Source organism: Girardinichthys multiradiatus, chromosome 6 (assembly GCF_021462225.1).
Source record: "Girardinichthys multiradiatus isolate DD_20200921_A chromosome 6, DD_fGirMul_XY1, whole genome shotgun sequence".
Classification (NCBI taxonomy): domain Eukaryota; kingdom Metazoa; phylum Chordata; class Actinopteri; order Cyprinodontiformes; family Goodeidae; genus Girardinichthys; species Girardinichthys multiradiatus.
Genome location: NC_061799.1, coordinates 35,725,559 through 35,749,333, shown reverse-complemented (window position 1 = coordinate 35,749,333; position 23,775 = coordinate 35,725,559). Strand labels below are relative to the sequence as shown.

The 23,775-nt window shown below is 40.5% G+C and overlaps 2 protein-coding genes across 4 annotated transcripts in view; one reads left to right on the top strand and one right to left on the bottom strand.

Moving 5' to 3' along the window:
• The window catches only part of LOC124870041 (piezo-type mechanosensitive ion channel component 2), a 147,850-nt gene extending 134,132 nt beyond the window's left edge, over window positions 1-13,718 (top strand). For all 3 annotated transcript variants that reach the window (XM_047368463.1, XM_047368462.1, XM_047368461.1), the window contains 12 exons: window positions 2,351-2,483; window positions 3,005-3,152; window positions 3,983-4,194; window positions 5,001-5,159; window positions 6,256-6,403; window positions 6,658-6,846; window positions 8,142-8,249; window positions 8,425-8,597; window positions 9,908-10,027; window positions 10,249-10,322; window positions 10,500-10,701; window positions 12,349-13,718. In XM_047368463.1, coding sequence (XP_047224419.1) covers window positions 2,351-2,483; window positions 3,005-3,152; window positions 3,983-4,194; window positions 5,001-5,159; window positions 6,256-6,403; window positions 6,658-6,846; window positions 8,142-8,249; window positions 8,425-8,597; window positions 9,908-10,027; window positions 10,249-10,322; window positions 10,500-10,701; window positions 12,349-12,601 — 1,919 coding nt within the window. In that variant the 3' untranslated portion in view covers window positions 12,602-13,718. The remainder of the gene's footprint in view (window positions 1-2,350; window positions 2,484-3,004; window positions 3,153-3,982; window positions 4,195-5,000; window positions 5,160-6,255; window positions 6,404-6,657; window positions 6,847-8,141; window positions 8,250-8,424; window positions 8,598-9,907; window positions 10,028-10,248; window positions 10,323-10,499; window positions 10,702-12,348) is intronic.
• A 2,974-nt stretch (window positions 13,719-16,692) lies between these two features.
• Window positions 16,693-22,509, bottom strand: napgb (N-ethylmaleimide-sensitive factor attachment protein, gamma b). Its single transcript, XM_047369324.1, has 12 exons — window positions 22,332-22,509; window positions 22,059-22,126; window positions 21,882-21,966; window positions 20,844-20,861; window positions 20,730-20,760; window positions 20,533-20,642; window positions 19,315-19,381; window positions 19,161-19,231; window positions 18,981-19,059; window positions 17,920-17,999; window positions 17,678-17,807; window positions 16,693-17,404 (listed from the first exon to the last, which is right to left on the bottom strand). Exons 1-12 carry the CDS (start codon window positions 22,385-22,387, stop codon window positions 17,258-17,260), a joined length of 942 nt encoding a protein of 313 aa, XP_047225280.1. The 5' UTR covers window positions 22,388-22,509; the 3' UTR covers window positions 16,693-17,257.
• Between the last annotated feature and the right edge of the window lie 1,266 nt (window positions 22,510-23,775).

Sequence of the window (23,775 nt, the reverse complement as noted above, 5' to 3'; positions counted from 1 at the left end):
AACACATTAAGACATGACCGTGAGTTATTAACTGAATATTGGCACCCCTAACAATTCCTATAAAATACATAAAATATGCAAATATCTTCTGTCAACTCTACAGAATGGGAAAGACATGCCAAGTAGGGCAGACATGTTGATTTTTATAAGGGATGGGAATAGTTATAAAATAAATAGACTACCTAAAATATCCCATATTCAGAGTTTGAGTAATAATTCAAAAGTTTAAAACAGCCAGAACTGTGATAGACAAAGCTGTATTTTTTATAGTAGTTAAAACAAAAAAAGCATCCCCATTACTGCGGCAGCCGCACCGATCCGTCTGTCGATCTCCCGCTCCATTCTTCCCTCACTCGTGAACAAGACCCCGAGATACTTGAACTCCTCCACTTCAGGCAGGAACTCCCCTCCAACCTGAAGAGGACAAGCCACCCTTTTCCGTTCGAGAACCATGGCCTCGGACTTGGAGGAGGTGATCTTCATCCCAGCCGCTTCACACTCGGCTATGAACCACCTCAGCGCATGCTGTAGGTCTTGGCTAGAGGGGGCCAGCAGGACCACGTCGTCTGCAAAAAGAAGAGACAAAACCCACTGGTCCCCAAACCAGACCCCCTTCAGCCCTTGGCTGCACCTAGGACAGTGATACCAGAATATGGCCATGTTAACACAGACATAGTTCACCAGAAACAAAATTCCCCTTTCTTTTTGAAAAACTGAAATCTAATTGAGAAACTGTGGTGAGCTGAAGAGAGGAGAGTATAGCAGTGTAAAGATAGTAATTTTGTAAAAAAACAAACAAAAAAAACAAAGAACATTCTTTTTATGTTTTTCATACATTTCAGCGCCTCTTTCCTGTGGAGTTCCTCAGGGTTCAATTCTCGGCCCTCTTCTTTTTTCATTGTGTCTTCTCCCTTTTGGGTAAATTTTGAGAAACCAGAGCATCTCTTGTCACTGTTATGCAGATGACTGTCAGATGTATCTCCCTATAAAGCTAAATCACTCATGTTCCATCCAAAGCATGGATAGCCATGACTTTTCTGAGCTAAAATGAAATCAGAGGTGATATTATTAAATCCTTACAGTAATTCACAAAACCCTCTTCCAAACCTTGGGGATCCAGAACCATTTGTTAAGCAACAGGTTACAAATCTTGGTGTAACCCTGGATTCAGGTTTTGAATTCAACAAACAGGTCAACAGAGTTTTGCAAAAAAAGTTTTTTTTTGTTACACCAGGTTGCTAAGATAAAACCATTCTTGTCAAAACATGATCTGGAGATAATAACCCATGCTTTTACCACAACCTGACTAGATTATTGCATTCACTTCATGCTGGGATCAATCGGGCCTTTCTTGCACGGCTTCAGCCTGTTCAGATTACTGCTGCTCGTCTTTTAACTGATTCATGCAAACACAGACCTGTCTTTCCTGTTCTGTCTTCTCTCCACTAGCTGCTATTGGAACAAAGGACTGATTTTAAAATCCATCTCTTGGCTTTTAAATACCTTAATGGCTGAAGCTCAGAGGAGACGAGCTTCTTCTCTTGCTGTTTTTACTTCTCTCTTTAAAACACAAATTTTTGGTGGCTTTTGCCACAGTGTGAGTTAGTTCGTTGTTTCTGTTTTTATTTTACTACAGTCTTTTTAGTGCGTTATATTTGCCTTTTATTGTCTTTTGTTATATTTTATAATCACAGTTAATATTTTTTGTGTCTTGGTTTGACCTGTTTTAATATTGTACAGCACTTTGTTTAAACAAGTTGTTTTTTTAAATGTTCTTTATTAATAAATTGGATTTATTATTATTTATATTATTTGGATAATATGGATTTTTCCCCCACTGAAGAAATGTACTATTGGAGTTTTAATGTGAGAATGTGCTACTCCTGTGAAATATGCATTTATTACCAGGGGTGCCAATAAGTGTGGATTGCATTGTATAATTGAACAGATGACACAGGTGAACAAGGAGGAACAAATATTCACAACAAAGGTCAACGAAAGGCTATAACTAGAATCAAATCAGCATATATGCATTAAACTAAATTTAAAAGTGACTAAATGACATCAAACTCATGAGAAACCAAAGATATAATGTTGATTGTGGATATATATATATATATATATATATATATATATATATTTATAAAACTTGTCGAAATCATGAGGAAAGTCAGTGATCTTTAAGCCAAATGAATCCAAATATTGATACTTTTGGACTTTGCATACCAACAGAAAGTGTTCTCCAATTTGCAGACCTGAGGCGGCGTGCTCGTGATTCTCAGAAGTGCTTCTGTGTCTCAGCGCCTCATCATGGATCATTAACAGCTTAAAATGCAAATTGTTTCCACAGGAAGTACGGCTTCCCGCAGCAGCAGCCACAAGGACGGCAGTCAGGCCAGCGTCCACCAGAAGACCCGCAAACAGATGATCATCGAGAAGCTGAGGGAGCAGCTCTTCAAAGCAAAAGCTTTCCTTATAAACCGGTACCATTAAGCTGCATGGTTTCACAGGAACTGACTCATCCCCTGTTTGTTTCCCATGGCTCGGTGACATTATGATATCATGGATCAGGATATTGTTGTTGAATGATGTAAGAGACACATCCTATCCCACTAAAACCTTTCACGGGGCTTAATTTAGACCTTTAATTACAGCGTTCCCGTCAGGCCGTTCAGCGTCCTTTTTGTAAGTGCTGCAGCAGCCAGTCAAAGCTTGTTATTCTGCTAAATGTAATCATGATGGAATGAGTGGTTTCTGAGACCTTATGCCTTAGAACAGTAAGTTAACCTCATATTTTACTGCTGTGGTTCTCTCAAGAATGATGTTTTCTCTGATTTTTATTTAAAAAACATTTTATTTTATTTAAAAAACATTTTTATTTAAAAAACAGACCTCAGTTTAAGACTCGGATAAACAGGAGTTTTAAAGTCCGAGTGCAAAAAAGCTCCCGGACATTAAAACAAGAAGTGTTGCAGATGAATAACATCTGTTCTGCTCCCTTGAGGTTTTTGGAGATCTACCTCCCCATGAAGCAGTTCTTCTACAACCTGATCCACCCGGAGTACAGCGCCGTCACGGACGTCTACGTGCTGATGTTCCTGGCCGACACCGTTGACTTCATCATCATTGTGTTCGGATTCTGGGCGTTTGGAGTAAGTGTTACACTCTGGGGGTTTTTCGCCTAGCTCCACCCGGCTGCCTTGGAAAAACAATGTTATGTCCTCAACATGCATAATAAAAAAATCAGACATTTCTAACCCCTTAAATGACATTTTCATGAAAAGGTTTTGATTTTGATCCATTTTTTGTGAAAGTCATTTGTAAATAAATTGGTCCCCATTTGTCCCTTGGACACAAAAACTGTACTTCTGAAGATTTGAGCTCCACAGTTAACTTGAGTCCTCAGCATACATAGCAAATATGTATGTGGAGCAGTATTAATGCAACAAATATTTAGTAGCACCCGTGCCCTTTATTCACTGTATTCAGACAGGAAACAGGCAGAAAGAGAGGAGGGAAGACCAACTGACCAAGAGCAACTGATCATTTACAAAATTATTAGCCACCAAAATGTTTTTTTTCTGCCTGTTTGTTTATATTTGCTGAAAAATAAAATCTCCTCTTTGTGGAAAACAATTAAACATGAAATTCTGAAGGGGTTTCAGCAAATATAAACAAAATTGCAATGATACTGTGTTCCAAAAAGGCAGTTTAAATGGGTGTCAACAGCACAAAAACTGCTAAAGCAAAAATATTGCTCTGATTAGTTTTAAAAGGGGTGTGAAAGACTTAAATAAGCAAAAAAATATATAATGAAAATAAAAAAGTTCATGTAATATCCACCAATACGGTGGAAGTCTGGCAAAACAAAATTTTTAGAAAGCACAAACAAAATGTCCAGGAACCTAGGAGGCTCAAACCGAGAAACGTGTCACACAAAAGCCAAATTAACCATCGATGTTCTTCCTTTCTTAACTTCTAGAAACACTCAGCTGCAGACATTACCTCGTCTCTGTCGGAGGATCAGGTCCCTGGGCCCTTCCTGGTCATGGTCCTGATCCAGTTCGGCACCATGGTGGTGGACCGGGCCCTCTACCTCAGAAAGACCGTCATGGGGAAGGTCATCTTCCAGGTCATCCTTGTCTTTGGAATCCACTTCTGGATGTTCTTCATCCTGCCTGGTGTCACAGAAAAGTGAGAGCATAATCTTACTTTCAATGAAAAGCAGAGCCGTGTGAAAGTATTTACACCCCTTGAGCTTTTTTATGTTTTCTCCAGTTACAACAACTTAAATATATGGAGTTAATTTGACCAACACAAAGAAGCACATAACATCTGACCCTGTGTGGATACATTAGATCCTGATGTTCTAGAAGAAATCCACAATAGATTCAAACCTCTTGGTTTTTATTACCTAAAGTTATTTATTGTATAACCCTTCCACTTTAATCAGAACTGAATGCCTACAATCTAAACTTCTAACAGGAACTGTTCACATATTTCCTCAAACGGCCTCTATTTATAGATCACTTATATGTACAGTGTATATATATATATATATATAAATATAAATATAATATATGCAAGGCATAAAATATAATAAGGCTGCACGGTGCCTTGCAGCAAGAAGGTCCTGGGTTTGATTCCCAGCCTGGGGTCTTTCTGCATGGAGTTTGCATGTTCTCCCCGTGCATGCGTGGGTTCTCACCGGGTACTCCGGCTTCCTCCCACAGTCCAAAGACATGCCTGTTAGGTTAATTGGTCTCTCTAAATTGCCCTTAGGTGTATGAATGAGTGTGTGCATGGTTGTTTGTGTGTTGCCCTGCGATGGACTGGCAACCTGTCCAGGGTGTACCCCGCCTCTCGCCCATAGACTGCTGGAGATAGGCACCAGCTCCCCCGCGACCCACTATGGAATAAGCGGTAGAAAAATGACTGACTGACTTACTGACTAAATATAATATCCATATGTGCTATTAAACCTACTGTTCCTCTCGCAGGCGTTTCAGTGAGAACACGGTCGCTCAGATGTGGTATTTTGTCAAGTGCATCTACTTTGGACTGTCAGCCTATCAGATCCGCTGCGGGTATCCCACCCGTGTTCTGGGAAACTTCCTCACCAAGAGCTACAACTATGTCAATCTGTTCCTGTTTCAGGGGTGAGTTCACGCTAGATGTGTTTCATTTCTGGCATCAGGACAAACAGGTCCATGTAGGTCAGGTACACGTAAGGCGGCTGTTAGCTGCTGAATCAACACCCAGCTCCTCAGAATCCAGCTGGTTTACAGGAGATGCTTTGGTTTGTTTATTTTCATTTACATTTATTTTTGTCATGTGGTTCAAGCTAAAACTCTGTTGCAGGTTAAAATAATTCTTTAAATTCGTTAAAAGTCACCACACCATGATGCTGCCGCCACCGTTCTTGATAATTTGCGCAGTGTTGAAAAGCTTCACGTGGATTCTTGCCATTGTGGCCAAGACCAAGAACCTTTGTTCATCTTTGGACATCTGTTTGCTGCTGTTGCTGTTGAATTGACTGCCAGTGCCTCTGATTCACTCTATTATACTTAAGGTGCAAAAGACATGATACTCATGTTATTCTTAATTGTGTCCTAATCTCTTTTTTCACATTTTCTTGTGGCTCTTGCTAAAACTATGTCTTGGGTTAAAACAATATCAGTCAATTTGTCCTAATAAATTGTCTTATTGGTACACTAGTACAACTGGCAGTGAAACAGTCACTTTACCATGATGCCACCACCATGCTTGGCAATTTATACAGTGTTCTTGCATTTAAAAATATCACTCTGACTTCTGTAAATGCCTCATCCCATGCGATGGTATCCACCCCTTGCAAACAACACACCTAGAGCCTTATCGAACTCTACTGCAGGTAATACTGAGTTATGTAACTGCTGCACATTCTCTGTTGTCTCCTGGATGCTCACAGCACTCATGATGCCCCTCCTTATGCTCTCTGGTGCCCTTTTCAGATGTATCCACTCCTTATAAACTCCTTATAAACTTCATCAATCACATCTTCTTCCCGTGAATGTATTTTGCAATAACTGAAAAGGTTTATTTTTTTATTAGTCTAACGTTTTTGCTGAATTTAACGGGATTCTCCTGTAACAGGTCTTTGTTCATTGAATGAAATTAACAAATTCCTATTCTAGATTTGTTTTGTCATTTTTGTGGGCAGAAAAGTTGAATTTATTTGTATTTCACCTGATTAATGTATGCTTTGTTTTTCAGTTTCCGCATGGTACCTTTCCTGACGGAGCTGCGAGCGGTGATGGACTGGGTTTGGACCGATACCTCGTTGTCCTTGTCCAGCTGGATCTGCGTGGAGGACATATATGCTCACATTTTTATCCTCAAATGTTGGAGAGAATCTGAGAAGGTGTGGCTATCCCTGTTGCTTGTGCACAAGTTTTTCCTTCCACTCAACTGTCCAACAGTTTCTGTTGTGCAGCCATTTTATCTAAAATATGTAAATAAAAAAAACATATCAAGCTCTTAAGCTTTTGTTGCCTTATTGGCTGTTGATTGTTAAACAATTTCCTCTTTGTTCTCTGGCTATTTTTGATGAAGTAGTCTTAACAAAGAGGACAGATTCAGAAAAACCTTCATGGTCTTCATGTCGTCCCTCTGCAGAGATACCCTCAGCCGCGAGGCCAGAAGAAAAAGAAGGTGGTGAAATACGGGATGGGAGGAATGATTGTGGTGCTCCTCATCTGTATCGTCTGGTTCCCGCTTCTCTTCATGTCGCTGGTAAAATCTGTGGCTGGGGTCGTCAACGCTCCGCTGGACGTGTCGGTGAAAATCACCCTGGCAGGCTTTCAGGTGGACATGATTTTTATTTTATTTTTTTTTGTGCGCTTTGCTTAATGACACTAAGATTGAGCTTTTTTGGGCACCACGTGGCTCAGTGGTAGAGCAGGTGCACCATGTTTGGAGGCTACAGTCCTCAAAGCAGCTATCCAAGGTTTGATTCTTGGCCCAGACCATTTGTCACATGTCTCCCCTTCTCTCCAGCTACTGATGAATAAAAGCAAGTAGTGACTCAAAATATAAAATTAACAAGAACATTGGGTTTTTAGCCACAGTAATCTGCTGTGAAACAAAAGCATGAACATGTGGCAAAGCACCCCATGCTTTCCATAGTTAACCGCTTGTTGACTGTTGTAGCATCAAAATGCTTGCAGTCCTAATGCAGCCGAGGTGGCGAGTCCTGCCATTCGCTCCCACTGCTCCCAATGCTGCCAGTTGATGTATATTCCACACATACTAAGGACTGTGTTGGGAGAACATCACTGTGATCTGAGTTTTGCCCTTTTATTCTTAATATAGCAAATTTTGAAACTATATGCCTAAAGCTTTTTCTATATTATGTGCTATGTTGGAATTAAAAGCTCCTTCCTAATTCAGCATCTGCTTGACAGTAAACACACAATTTATTTTTTCATATAATTGTAAATAAATATGGCAGCAAGTGGTTAAATATAGTGGGGGATCTGGAATGCTGTGGGCCTGTTTTTCTTCAAACATGAACCTAATGAGCATGCATGCCATGATAAACTCCTCTAAAATCCCCTAATATTTCAAATACAATTTAAATAGAACTGGTGCTCTCTGCAACAAAACTAAAAAAGTGTATTATTTCATCCAAAACATATGGCCAAATCGATGAAGAAATGGTTCTCCAGACACAAAATCAACCATCTCCCATTGCAGTCTCAGTGGAGATTGTTTAGAGAGGGCTGGTCAAAGATCCCTCCAACCTTCAGACCAAGTGCTACCAAAAGAGGCTTATGCAAAGTATTAACAGCATGGATGTCTGTAAGTGTAATAACAGTGCGTTTATTAAAAGGAGTTAATTCTTTAAGTAGTTTCTCCCCCACTGCGAAAACCTTTCTCAAATTAAAGTTGGATTTTTCTGACTTTTTCTGACCTTTTGCTACTGCAACAAAAGAGGAGGCCATTTTGAAGGCTTTTTATACATGTTAACCTGGATTGTGCATGTGATCATGTCTTTAGGAGATTACTCTGGCTTCAGCAAATTAAAGCCCAGATTTTTCCTAAGCTAGTATTTCATAAACATCAGAGATGCATTTAAATTTACATTTGTCCTTCCACAGCCCATCTTTACCATGAGTGCTCAACAACAGCAACTCCGCTCTGTGCAAGAGAATGAATTTGTCAACTTTACGAAAGCATTTGTAACCAGTGATGAGTCCAAAACAAATGTAAGACTATAAACCTACAATAATAAATGTATTCTCTTTTATTGTGTTTAATGTGCCCATGCTAATCCAGTCGCGGCTTTTTCTACAATTACTGGTTAATGCATAATTTATACTTATACTGATGTTTGATTCAAACATCCTCCACGGGTTAAACTGTGTTCATTTCTTGCTGCAGATGGCCTTGCAGTGGCTGGAGTCCTACTTTGCACAGGATCTGATCATCGCGGAGCTGAAAGGCAGCTCCAACTCCCTGTGGACCATCAGCCCACCCAGCAGACTCAACCTGATAGAAATGTTGGGATCAAACGAGAAGGATTTCCCAATCACTGTCTCCTGGTCTGTGCAAAGGTACTTAGTGACAACTGTTACCAGAGACAAACAAGCAGCATAGTGTGCTGTGCATTAAACGCTACTTTCATTGCAATTTGCCAATTGAAGCTGCATCCAGGGCCAACATGGAGGTTCTAGACACATAAGTTGTCCAAACCAATATTTACAATAGTAAAAATCAAATGACCAAGCGCTTGTAAACGCATCGCAGAATAGCAAGCAAGGACGCTCCAACTCCTGCACGTGTTTAGCGGGCCACATCAGAACACCCGCAGGTCCATGACATTGTTGCATGATTAAACCGAGGTGAATAACTACTATTAACTAATAAATAAGGGTAAATAATGTGTCACTAATGTTCAACAGTGCATTTGATAATCAAGTTTATTAGAGCTGTACATTTAAATCCTCAAATCTGGCTTTTCTCCAGACACATTTCGGTAATAAAGGTTTTTGTAATAAAATATCTTTACATTTACAAAAATGAACAGTTTGTGTTACACATATGATTCATCCTTCTATTATTAACTGTTTCCATAAAAAGTTAGAACCTGTCCTCTGAAAATGATTACAAATGGACAGAAATTTGTGAAAAAATTGGCCAAAGCCCCCCCGAAAAACCCTGGAGATTATTCAAGACCATTTACAAGGAAGGTCATCAGGAGGTCAAAACGCATGGCAGCTAAGCATAAAAAAAACAAATTCCCTCTACGGCTTAAAAAAGGGTAGATTGATTGATTTCCATATGCCAAAAGATTTCCATGAGATTTTTCCAACATGTTCTACAGAGGCTGTATGTGAATAGTCAAACATTTTCAAGTTTCCAAGTGTTTAGCTTCAGATTATTTCTCTGATTATCTTTTACTGTTGAAATTAATTACTGATGAGAAGAAACAAGTTTGCATTCGTGTGAGCTTCATATTGATAGCACTCTATAATATTTCCAGCAAGGAAGCATTCTCAGATGCTTTCCACCCAATCTGACTTTTAGCTATTTTGCAAAGATTTGTCCAAAAACCTTCAGAATTCTGGATGTTCAAACCTGATGGAGCCAATCCTCTAAGGATATGCAGCTGCAATTGCAGCAAAAGTTGTTTCCAAAAAGCATTAACTAAGGCGTATTGGGAAAATCTGTGAATCTAGAAGCGATTCTTTCAAAGTGCCACTTCATGCTTTCTTTACATGACTTATATCTTTTACTTTCTTGTCATTTTGCATTCTTTTGTGCTTTTTGTCAGATATCACTGAAATGTTTTATCACATTCAGAAAGAGCTTAAAGAAATGTTCTTCACACCTTAACGCTGTTACTTTCTTTCCTTCTTGTCAGAAACTTCAGTCTTGGTGCCAAAGCTGAAACAGCATCTGGGAAAAATGTGATGTCTCTAGATGATGAAACAAGACGGGATCTCATAATGCTTTTGAATGGGACATCGAGCCACTTAAAAGTGTAAGTAAATCTCTTTTCCTACAGGTGGCGCCCTTTCTTCTGCTGCGGACGGTAAACCCTTCTTATCTTGGGTTTTACTGTGTATTCTGTGGATTTTTACAAACTTTCAAGCAGAACTTACTCAATAAAGCATGATTAACAGAGTGGAGAAAAAGAGTGAGCCATCAAAAGAAGAGTCATTCCCAACAAACTGACCACTAACAGCTTATTTTCCTCTGCAGGACCATCCCAAAGTTCATTCCCCGCTATATTCGAGCCCCGAGTGACTCAGACGCCACGCCTGTCGAGCAGCTCGGTGAGTAAACTTTCAACACATAAATGCTCAGTCATTCTTACTTTATTAGGTTACCACTAAGAATCATAATCAGGAAAAGATCTACACTCAATTAGCTTAATCGTGCTTTTTAATTATGTCTGAAATTGTCAGAGATATCAGTCACTATGAGACCAACATGTTTCTTTATCCTTACAGGTGAAGACCACATGTTTGATATTTCCCTTACCCTGATGCGAGCCCAGAATTTATCTGATCAGATACAGGAATGGTGGATTGTCAACCAACTTACGGCCGGACCCTTAGACACCATTGATCCAAAGCGTGAAGCGGGCCTCCGCATCTATGTCTTTAGCGACCAAGTCAGCCCGCCCAGTCTGGGTTTCCTGGCCGGATACGGGTACGTGCTGACAAATTAACCAGTTCCTATTCATGTATTTGTATGTAAATACTCCAAAATGCACTGTCGATATGATATGGAAGCAAATCGTTACCATATTTCAAATGAAAAAGTATTTTCAGAAATGCTTTTTCATTTTAAGAATGTGGCTGCATTGTTTGACTCATAAATGAAATTAGTTATCAATAATCCTATTTGCATTTTAATTTTCTTCATCAAGACTGCTCATTCTTTCACTTAATTAAAATGAAAAAGACATTTGAGATTTATTTTTCAAAATATGCCCCAGCAAATAGATACCAAAATTCAATTTGAAATGTAAAATTTGAAAATGAAAAAGCATTTCCAGAAATGCTTTTTCATTTTAAGAATGTGGCTGCATTATTTGACTCATAAATGAAATTAGTAATCAATCATCCTATTTGCATTTTCTTCTTCACGACTGCACATTTTATGCCATAATCAAAAAGAAAACCAAGCAGACAATGCTTTTTCGTTTTTGTGATCTGCCCGCAAAGTACTGCCCAGAACTCGAAAACGAAAAAGCATTCAGAGCGGCGGGTGCAGCAGAGTGACATCAGCAGCCGCTCTTCCTCAGCTCCCTGCTGACCGAGCTACCCATCTTGTTCGGTAGGGGGCGCTGTGCACTATGCACTGTGAAATATGGTAACGATTTGCTTCCATAATATGAGTGAGTTTGATGGGACTTTATTCTGAATAAATAGTTTAAGAAAAGTCTTCAACACAGTCAACTTACCATCACCAAGATGAGTAAAAAACTGTCATTGTAGGGATTTTATGTGGCCGACCAACAGGAAGTATAAAAAATGCAGCATATATTTGTTTTCTCAGACCCTTTTACTCTGAGTCACAGTGCGACTAACTGCCAAGTACCATGTGTGGTGGAAAAATGGCACCCACATCACCCTGAGTGTGGCATCCTTATTGTGAAACATGGTGGTGGCAGCATGATGCTGTGGGGATGTGGGGATCTGACAGGAAGATGGATGGAGCTAAATACAGGGAAATCATGGAGGTGCACCTGTTAGCGGAGCAGAGGGTGGGGTTTGAACTAGGAAGTCAGATGGATTTATTTTTAACGTCAGACATCAGTAGATACTTAAAACTTAAATCTTTTGGACAACCAAGACCTGTGGTTGCCTTGTTAGTCTAGCTGCTAATCCATCTGTCACTGTCTTCGTTCTTCGGCCTTGAGTTGTTCTCTACCTTAAACGCAAGAAAGAAGTCAGTTGTTTCATGTGGTGAAAGGTCTTTTGAACAGAGAACGCTGGTTTTGATAGGTGGAGTAGAAGTTTGCCCTTTTCCATCCTTTGGCACATTCCTGTTAAAAAGGGATTAATTTGTAGACAAAAGTATCAACAAAAAATATGCTGTTCCAGACAACACATCGTTGAATATGAGTATGAAGGCCTGCCTCCAAAACCTCACATAGTGTTATCTGCTTTTAAAAACATAGAAAATGCCAATTTTTAAGCTTTTTTCTCAGTGCTGTTGAGACTTAAGAGGGTTTCAGACGCTAAAATATAACGAAATATGCCTTTGTGATGAAATTTAAACACACGTGCCTGACAACAGATCTAACTAACTCATCATTTCTGGCATTTTATTCTCCTCGGGCTCCTCTAGAATCATGGGCCTGTACGCCTCCGTTGTTCTGGTCATCGGGAAATTTGTGCGCGAGTTCTTCAGCGGCATCTCCCACACCATCATGTTCGAGGAGCTGCCCAACGTGGATCGCATCCTTAAGCTTTGCACCGACATCTTCCTGGTCCGAGAGACGGGGGAGCTGGACCTGGAGGAAGACATGTACGCCAAACTCATCTTCCTCTACCGCTCGCCGGAGACGATGATCAAGTGGACCCGGGAGAAAACTCAGTGAGATGGGGAGGTTAATAAATGAAGATGGTTCAGAGCTGTTCAGGGGAACTGTGTGATCACTGCATGAGCACAACGTTTGAGCCCCGGCAGCAGTGATGCAGCATTGGCTCCACACAGAAACACTGATTTTACCTAAAACTGGTACTTTTTACTTGCTAGGGATAAAAAGCAACAACAGTGACCATCTCCTTAATGAAAATTGAGCACAAATTTGCAGCTGCAAAAGTTGTTACTACTGCTCGGTAGGTCGTAAGGTGTGAAATGTGGCTGCAGCATTACTGTTTTAAGGGCTTTCCACTGACAAACATGTGCACAGTGATGACCAGACGAGCACAATCTGAGACTCATCCAACTGGAACCTTGGATGGTGCAATACTGAGCTCCCGTGCCAGGCTTTCAAGGAACGAGACCACACAAAGATGGCCATTTCAGACCAGGAAACATTACATTTCTTTTTACTAGGCTCTCTGAAAATTTTAAACTGTTCTGAGACTTTCTTGCCTTATTTTGTTTGTATGAGAAGAACTGAAACTGTTCAGAATCACAAATCTTTCTCAGGAAGAGCTGTTTCACCGATACTTCCCGTATGTGTCGAATATGTATGTAGTCTTCAACGGATCTAAAACCATGTGAGGTTGTAGAAAAGGTGAGAACTATTTAAATGGCATGAAATATATTAAGACGGACTAAAGTCAGGTTTGTTTACTGCACACAGCGGGAGGAGGGTCTTCGTAAAGAATGACATTATTGCCAATCAACCACATCCACTCAGTTTGAATCATCATGACTCCTCCTCTTCATCACCTACGGGGATCGCTCTTTTTAACACTCAAACACACAAAAAGCTGTGGGGGCCACAGCCGTGCATCCAGAAGAAGAAATGCTTCCTCACAAAAAGGGCTGAGACACGACCCCCTTGGTCCAAACTATGCATTAACAACATTTTAGCATGAGTAAAAAAACAAAACTTAATTATTGCCATGAATGATTCTCAAAACATGTACATACAGGGGGTCATGTTACTGAAGGGACAGGTTGCTGAGAAATGAAATGTGAAATTGTAGCTGTATATTAAGACGGTGAGACAAGATGTGCAAATAAAGATATCTTGAAAAGTTTTTGTGCTGTTTTGGATGGCGAGAGAGACTGTGAGAACCGGGGCATTGGCTGCAACACAGTAGTGATGGAATGCAGCTGAGTTAACCTGTTACTGGATCTGCACCATTTACAAGCCAGTATGTGTAGCGGCTTGCTACACAAGTGAGAGGAGTTTTCCTTTGAGTTCATAAAGCAGAGATTTTAATGTTAATTCATCCATTGAGGAGAAGACGGAAGTCAGGAGCAGCAGCTTGGAGACCTAACAGACCAGCATCCTGTGGAGGGGTTTAAAAGCTCTCTGTGGTGAGTCTTATTCCACCACAGTGGTGAATGACCACTTGTGACAACAACTGTTGTTAGAAGCACCAAAATTCTGCCAGCATTGAGGTAGAAGATGTCATTTCTGTTCCAGTTGTGACCAACATTGTTATTGAGATGTGCACATTCACACATGAACACGTTTATTTCAACAGCTTCAACAGATTATTAGGCTATGAGGTGGTTGTGAAAGTCTTCCCTTTTGTCTACCTAACCAGTCTGTTTTTACTCGTGAGGGTTTATCTGCACTCGAAGTCCACCTGCAGTTAGTTTTCTCACAGCATTGTTGTTTGGTACTAAAGGTCACATCGAGGGAATGCTACACACGTGGTGGATGGAGCGGAAGATGAAAAAGAAAATTAGGCTTTGGGCAAATATTTGTAAACATTATTTCCTATCCAGGTGTTGAAAAGGTGTACCCATCCTTTCCTTCTTTCCCTGAGTCCTTGTTTTTTTTTTTCTTGTGTTTGTTCCTTTCTTTGTGTCTTTCATCCCTTCCTTTCTCAAGTTCCTCCATTTTCTGCTTGTGTACTTCCTTGTTTCCTTATTTTGGTTCCTTGTATCCTTTATTCTTTCCATCCTCGTCTTTCCTTTCTTCCTCTGTTTCTTTCTGTTTAGGTTTCTGTCTTTCCCTTCTTCTTTCTTCTTTCCCTCCTTTTTATTTTCCTTCCAACCCTTCCTTTCTCATGTCCTTGCTTCCTTGCTTTCTTGTGTCTTTCACTCCTCTCCTCCATTTATTTCTTTCCTTGTCCATCCATCCATCCATCCAGTTTCTTTTCCAGCTTCTACATTTAAACAATGTAGAAATACCTTCCATAAATGTTTGTATTTACCAGTTTCCTGGTGAGGTTCCACCTGAATTTTACAGATTTCTGCTTTCTAATGAGATGTTTACAAACTGCGAATAGAAATCTTTTCTATATTTCCACAACCCAGAATTCTCTTGCATTCAATTTTAGTAGTTATAAAGCTGGATTTACAAATTTAAAGATAGTTGTGGACCAGATTTGTGGCATTTTTCTTTAAATCAAGTCAGAGTTAAACAGAGGCGAGCTTGTTTCACTTTGATTACAATTAACATGAAACCAACTTAAATGAAAATAGAAACAATTTAGGACCTTTATAATGCTTAATGTTTATTCTAATAGGAATATATTTAAATATTTTAGATAAATATTTTGGATAAACGGGTTGTTTCCAGCACTCCAGTTTCCTCCTAATGTGCGGCAGTAGTCATTTAGGCAACATGAATGCATGCACATTAAATATCACTTTTACAGACAGAAAGCATTAGCCTCATCAAAGATGGAAAGGTCTTGGGAAGCTGCGCAGTCATTACGTCTGTCTGAGGCCATACTGGTGCTGCCGTTAGACTCCGGCTGATGTGGAAAATCTAACTTGTTAAAGGAAGTGAAACACATCAAGAGCATGGAGGGCCACAAAACAAGAAGTGTGCAAAGTTTGGGAATTTGGTTGAGCAACAAGAAGTAAGGGGGAAAAAGAATAAATGAAATGTAAACGACCACCTTATCATCATAGATAGATAGATAAAAGCAACTATTTTTATGTACTACATACTCTGTTCTCAGGCTCTATCGCTCTTGTTCAAAAGGCTGACTGCATTTGGCACAAACGAACCCTTGTACTCCACCTTTGTTGCTAGGGGCATTCTGTAACGATGTCCGTAACCTGGCCATTCTGCTCACTGCTGTCTGGAAGAACCTCCAGTGATTTTTGCTCTCTGCCAATCACCTTCCCTGGATTTTTACAATTCTGTGCAGCTTGTTTTTATCTACCACTGTGAAGTACCCAAACCCGACAGTGATATCAAAAACAAGAACGCTTTCAATGAGACTGACATAAACCGTCTCAAGAATCTGTGAGCTCACTCCAAAACCTCTGAGCTTCCTGATCATGAACAGTGTCCAACTGGCTTTCTTATAAATCTCATCCACATTTAATGAAAAATTTAACCTGTCATCAATGTGTGTACCTAAGTACTTGAAGCTCCTGACCGCTTCAACTGGCTGGTCAGAAACAGACGGGCTGAACAGGACCAGATCTACCTACGATGAGATCTTTGGTCTTATCTACACTGATAATCAGATAATGTTGCTTGAACCGCTGTTCAACCATATGTACTTGAGCCTCATAACCACAGCTGCCGTTACTGTTGAAGAGACCCACAACAGCGATATCATCAATGTACTTAAAGAGTTTACAGCTATCCTCTATCTGCAGGTTATTATATACAGAGAAAATATCAGGGGCAATAACACACATCCCTGTGGCACACCTGTATTTACAATGATTTCATCAGAGACTGCTTATTCATCTCGGGCCATCAAAACGTCTCTGAACCAGTGGATCAAGCCCCCATTCACCCCCAAAATGCAAAGCTGTCCCAACAAGATGTCAGTCCTCTTCGTATTAAAGGTTGAGGTCAGGCCAATGAATAATATCCGAGCAAACGCGCTCTTCTGCTGTAAATGACCCGCCACCGTATTTCTGAGTCAAAGTAACGTCCTCCACCTCCCTACTAGGCCTATAGGCAAATTGTTAATAAGATCAGATTATTTATAAACTGAACACATTGACATTAAAATCACTTCACGGTCCCTTTTATTGTTTCTATTATAAGTTGCACTGATTTAACAATGAAAAAGTGGCAGTACACACAGGACAAAATTTCTTTATTTTAAGGTAGCACACACCATGAAGTAGATTAAACGTAGTGTACATTTGGATAAAAGCTTATTTACCAATCACAGATGCTGAAGACAACAGGGTTGTTCTAGATGATGAAATTTATTATATTTGATTTTATGAGACCGTTTTTTTATTTCAAACATGCATTATAACCCGTGCGATTGTATACAGCTCCGCTATCATTCCCAGCAGCTGTGAATACTGAATAAATGATCTCTGTATAAATAAAACACCTATTCACTGATTCTGTCGCATTCAGGGTATTCATGGTTTGAGCATATGCATAATCTACCCACAAACAATAACAGCAAAATATACAGATTTATCGAGACAACACATAACAGAACAAGTTCATACACCAGGCAGAAGAGTAACACGAACTTAAAGGCCTAATATTCACTCTCCTGTGGTACCGGCTGGACCTGTTGGGTTTTTCCTCCTTTTTTCAGCTTGTTAAAGATCAAACAGTCCGGGATGAAAAGGTTCTGAGCACAGAGGATGTTCTGGTGGTGACGGATTGTATGGGTCGAGGTTAACACAGCCCGCCCTCATACTCATCCTCCTCCTCATCCTTAGCAGCTGCAGGCCCCCCGCTGGCGCCACCTTGTGGAGCAGCAGCAGCCTTCTTCTTCTTTCCTCCTCCTCCAGGGACCTTCAGGGAAATGGCCAATTTGGCATACTGGGAAAAAAGCAACAGGAAAAAAATTTATCTCTAAGTACCACATGTTTCTGAAACAGAGAGAATTAATGGTACAAGACCTGAACATTCATATTTACGGATGCTGTTCAAGCCAATAGAGAAAATTTTAAAAGTATGAATCATTTTCCTTCCACTTCCCATTTACACCTTACTTTGCCTTGGTCTATCACATAAAATACACTGATGTATGTGGAAAGGTTTACAGCGTATGAATATTTTTACATGGCCCTATACTTTTTAATGAGTACTCACATCGTTGTCCATGTACTTCAGTAAAGGAGAGTTGCACACACGATACACCTGGTCGTCATCCTGCTCGTCGTAGCCCTGCAGCAGCGTTTCCATCGCAACGCAGTCTTCACTTCCGCTGTATCCGGGCAGACTGGAGGAGAGGCAACACTTTACACAGCCATCCTCTCAGTTCAGGAGGCAGCAATGGGGCTCATGAATGTAAAGCGAGGTCAAAGATGGTGGGGGTGCGTTTGGAGCTGTACCTGTAACTTTCCCGGACACATTTGTCAGCTGCCACGTAGTCGCCTCGGTGAAGATGGACCAGAACCTGGGCGGTTGTTTTCTAAACAATCAGAACATGATTCATCCTTTTTGCTCCGTTATCAGGCTGACCTGAGGTCAGTGTTAGTGACACAACAAACCTGAGTTTATTTTATTTTAAACATGTTTCAGAATCCCAACTTTTCTAGATTTTAAAGGTAGAGATACAAACGTGGATGGATGGATAGACGAAAGGAAGGATTGACAAAAAGATGATAGAGGGATGAAAGGACAGATGGAGGGACAAAAGGATGGCTAGAGGGAAAAAAATGACAATAAATGGAGGGAGAAAAGGTTGAACTGAAAAATAAGTGAATGGATGAATGAATGGAAAGAGACAGACAGACGGGTGGACACAGTGATGGATAGAGAAACAAAAGAAAGATGAATAAACAGATGGGATGGTCAACTGGATAGATAAATAGAAGTAATGATGGATGGGGATAGATGGTGGATAGATAGAGGGACAAAGGTATGGACTGCTGAAAAAAAGAACTAATGAATGGATGAATGAACAGATAGAGGCAAAAGAAGGGTGGAACAGACCAACAGGTGAATGGTTGGATAGATAGAGGATGAACAGAAAAAAGACAGGTGGGTGGATGGATGAGTGTCTTTTAATGATCAACTCTAGGCCTGATTTGGTATGAAGGAAAAATGCATCACTATGAGAACTACTCTGTGTTACATTAAAGCAGCCTGCTTGAAGAAACTCATCAGGTGGACAATAAAGGGAATAAAACCTAGTAATACAAATATTATGCTGCATCCTGTTTTTTATTCACATTCTATCCTAGAGAAGGAAAATAGTCCAATTCCAGACTGTGTAGGAACGTCGTTTAGAAACTGCTTGGCTGAGGCAGCAGTCAGCACTCATTAACTTGTTTCTGCTGCAACAGATAAATAAACAGAGCAGCATAAATCAAGCAGGAACAGTTCTGATTGCCTTGCCTTCGAGATCACAACAGGTTACATGTAGAACCAGAACACCTGGCTGACCCACCTTAAAACACATGGGAAAGTTCTCGATCTCTTTGTACATGTTCTTCTCTTTCTGCAGGGCGACTGCAGCTTCGTCCAGCCTGTTTAGGAAGAGGAAACCAAACATGATCACATTTCCAGTTTTTAATTCTGTTAATTCCAGTTGGAAGATGACAAACAAATGATCCCAAGTTTCCTTCACCTTTTTAACCTGACCAGGAGTCTGGAGGCTTTCCCCAGCAGCTCCACTGCCTGACGCAGGCGGTCTTCATTCTGCGAACGTGATACAAGGATGTTATTTAACACTAGACAAACCACCAAAACCTCAGTTATTCAACATTTAATGAAACTCTCACCTCAAATACACCTGCTGCCTTCTGATACAGGTCAACAGCTTTCTCTAGATGTATGGGTTCAATAAGTCTGGGGAGGAAAAATGTGCTTTAGTTCAGAGGGAAATCTGCTGTGTGCTCCATTTGTTCTTATGACCAGAAGCTGAAACTTAAAGGTTACAGTGCTTTGAAAAGGTCTTCTTACCCCTGAGATGCTACGACCACAAACTACACACATACACAAACAGGTGCACAATTATAAAATGGAAGTAAAAGTTATCAAAATATTTTGCAAATAAAAATCTGACAATGAATCTAATGTGGTGTGCATTTGTATTCAGTCTTTACTCTGATAACCCTAAAAGATATCTGGTGCAACCAAATGCCGCCAGAAGTCACCTAATTACTGAAGCACAATTGACAACCTGCTGTGACAGGGGAGAGCAAAGCAAAGAGGTAACCCTGGAGGAGCTGCAGAGATCCAAAGCTCAGGTGGAACAACAGGGAGGCTATTGGTTGTGCAGTCCACAGAGTGGCAAGATTGTTAAAGAAAACCATAAGATGCTCAGTTTGCCATTCACCATGCAGAAGACACACCAAACATGTGGGGGAAGGCGCTCTGGTCACATAAGACCAAAATGTATTCTTTTTAACTGAAATGAAAAATGCTACGTGTGGCAGATAGCTAACACTGCCAATAAGCTGAAGATGGTTGCTTCTGTAAGTATGAAAACATAATAGCCCTATTTCAACCAGCTGACTGGCAGTCTGCAGAAACAGGTTGGAGAGGGACAGCACGCCAGCAGTCTAACAGTATTAGTACGCTCAGGTCACTCTGACACTTTCCCCGGCACCTCAAAAGGACTTCAAATTGTAGGAATGGTATGACAAACTTGAAGTGGTTCTGATTCTGTAATCTTTTAAAGCCTTGGCATACCTTGAAGCCAGAAACTGGCCCACTCCTGAGAAAATCTCACTAAAATACATTAAAGCAGGGGGGGGGGGGGGGGGGCAGTGTCCTGCAGCTATTAGACATGTGTCTGCCATTTGATTCGGGTGTGTTGGACCAGGGAAATATGTAAAGGTTGCAGGGCACCAGCCCATTTAAGGTTGTGGTTGTGATATGACAAACTATGACAAAGAAATGAATGCACTGTAAGCATGAGTCTGCCAGCTGGTGTTACTTAATGGTGGTCAGTTGACTCTTATGCTTCTCTGAGGAGAATATAAGGTTAGTTTTACTTTCCAGCCCGGTCCAAGGCCATAGCAGCAGTGTCAGGGGTCCCATTCTCCATGTACATCATGCAGGCTTTCTCTATGTACTGGATGGCCTCTGGCATTTTCTTTTGCTCCTGTTGCAACAAAGCAGGTTTATGCATGCTGCAGAAATATCACCTGCCAGTGGATTATAAAGTCTCCAATACGTTGCTACCGCTCACCTTCATCATCATCCCTGCCTGCTCAATAGCCCTGAGGAAGAGGAGGACAGTTGGAGACAAACAGTTTCACGTTTGCAGCTGGTTCAAAATCAGCTTTAGAAAAAGGATACTTACTTTGCAGCATGAAAGAGTCTGAAGATCGAGTTAAGGAAATGTGGAGAACACAACATGGAAGCATCAAAGAACATCAATTTTTTTATGTATAAGACACGTCATTCTTAAAATGGACATTTTACAGTGACTGATTATCCGTGAAAAGAAGGAATACACACTTTCACACACAAGACATAAGGCAGCAAGTGTTGGATTTTAACTGAAATAAAGTGCTATGCAAATGTTCTTAGCCTCCTCTTGTTTCTTTATCATTTGCTTCAAGTAGACCAGGCTTTCTCAAGATGTTTATAGTGGGCTTGCCTCTCAAGCAATGTCTCTTCAGGCTCTTTGAAGGCCTTTTAGGTTTTTCACATATTTGAACTTTTTTTCATCCAACCTGAAAGACCTTAAACTGTCATAAATGTCTTTTTGATGGTTTATTTTACATAGACAATCTTGCAAATGCACCTCTTTAAGGAAGTGACTTTCAAACACTGGTCGTTTCTTGCAGAGGTTTTTTTAAATGTAGCTAAATATTCTCTAGAGATGGATTTAAAAGTCATTTGGTGTCACGGACAATAATGACGATGGGGGTAAAAAAAACAAAAACATTTAAAATTCATTTATTTGTCTTTTTATTTATTTATTTTTATTTACAGATTATCAGAGACTGCTTAACCATAACATGACTATTCAGTTGAGCAACTGTGCTGCTAAACAGAGCACAATAACTGCATTGAATCATAACATGAAGCATAAAACACTGCAACTGTAACAAACGCAAACATCAGTTAAAGTTGATATTATAACAGTTTGAGTTATATGACTTGTATTAATCTCTTTCCATGGTAACAAACAACATGATAATTGTCCATCCCTACTGTTCATCTTTATGTCCACTGTGGATGTTATGCTGTCAGGTGTAAAGGCAGGATTCAGGAGTGTAAAGGTTCGTGTGCTTAAAAGCCAAAGAACATAAAGAAGATCGTTGCGGTTTTAAACATTTGAACATCGTTGCATGCGTTTGTAATGAGAGGTAAATGCTGCATACAAGGATACGTCTTGTTTTCTGTGTGGTACTCAGCCTCCTTCAGGTAAGCATCCTTAGCTTGCTCGTACTGCTTTGCGTTCTTGAAGCACACAGCTACAGACAGAAGATTAACAGGCAACATTTCACTATAAACTCCAATAAAGCCCTTCTCGCCATGTTTAAACGGGATTTGTGCTCTGTGTTACCTGCTTTGGCGTACTCTGATGCCGCACTGTCAAAGTCAGGTTTCCACTTGGTCAGACCCGTCTTTAAGCTACAAAATTAAAACCACGAATTAATTACAAATAGCACAAGCAACCATGACCAGAATACACTTATTTGGAGAAATAGCTGTCCATTTAACGTATATTAATGTCGCAGTATTTTGTGGCGAAAATGCTACGGTGGCCTTACAGCAGCTAGCTATACAACAACATAAACTGTTGGAGCTAAAACGCCTCATTTCCGCCGCTTCTCACCATTTTTCCGCTTTAGCTATGTGTTCGTGGGCTTCGTTTATCTTCTGAGCTGCCATCCCGTTGGCGAGTCAACGCTATAAAATAGTCCTGGTATCGATAAAAACCTGTGAATGTTGCTGCCGTCTATGTTTGGATTAACAGGAACTCCTCCTCAACCGAAACGTCAGTCAACGTCGCAGCCTACGGGTGCCGCAGAGGACAAACATTTGCGTGAGAAGCGTCCTACCTTTAGTCATTAGAAAAATAAATGAGAAATCTACTTTCTTTGTTTTTTTATGATTTCCATCTATCAGTCAATATTTATTTATACAACGCTTTACAACAGCCAAAAGGTGACCACAGTGGAAATAAAATAAAAACATACATGCAAAAAAATAAGAAAATAAAATCAAATAAAAGCATATAAAATTGTTTTAAAGACATGTGAGAACATGGAAGACACACGGACAGCACATTAAATGTGTATCAGTGTTGGAGAATCACACTGCTACTAAGTATTAAAAGCCTGTTTGAATAAATGCATCTTAAGTTCAGATAATGGATCTACAGCAGAGTGTAAATCGGAGGAAGAGATCACTCCACTGTTTGTATTTTGGCTTTCTTCCAAGGAGCAATTAAGGTGATTTCACATAACAAACTTAGTCTATGAAAATGACTTTAAAAATGTAAGAAATATAAAAACCACTGGTTCACTAATGGGTAACCTTTAGGGAATGCGCCTTAAAGTTTCCCCAAAAATGAGTTATTACCAGGTCATCTCTTTCAAGATGCCCATTTCCCAGGTGCGTGTGTGTGTGTGTGTGTGAAGACGTTGCGTGTGTGAATTTTTCTCTTAACGTGAGCAGAATACTTGTGACAGTTAGTGGTCTGCACTGGGGGACCATGGCTACATTCCACAGTGCAGGCCAATCCCAGGGCCTGGTCCCCTTGGTGGCAGGATTACCGCACAAGACCCCAGCAGCAAAATCACCCAGCGCCAAGGAGAGGAAACACTTCCTAGACCTGCTACCCAGAAACTATCCCCCTCTCACAACTGCAAACCCTATTCCACCCCACCTATGCACCCTTATGAGCACCTATCCAAACCGCGGCCACAATCACTAACAGCCCACCTTAGGAGAAGGGTATAGGTGATCCCCCCACGCCGGAGTCAGAGCAGCCCCAAGACGCAAGGACCTTTCCACAAACCCACTCAGGCCAGCCAGAAGAACAACAGGCCAGGCCAAAGTGTCCAGCAATCCACGGCTAATTGAAAATGCCAAAGGGAAACTGCTGACAAAAGTATGAAGGGTAGATTATGTGGACTTGTGTGCAATACAAGAACCCCTGATGAATACGTCCACCAAACCTTGAACTATATAACACCTTACATAGGTGAGCCTGACCAACTCCACCCCACAACCAAACTCCCTCCATGGCAGGCCCATTTTCAAATATTAAAAAT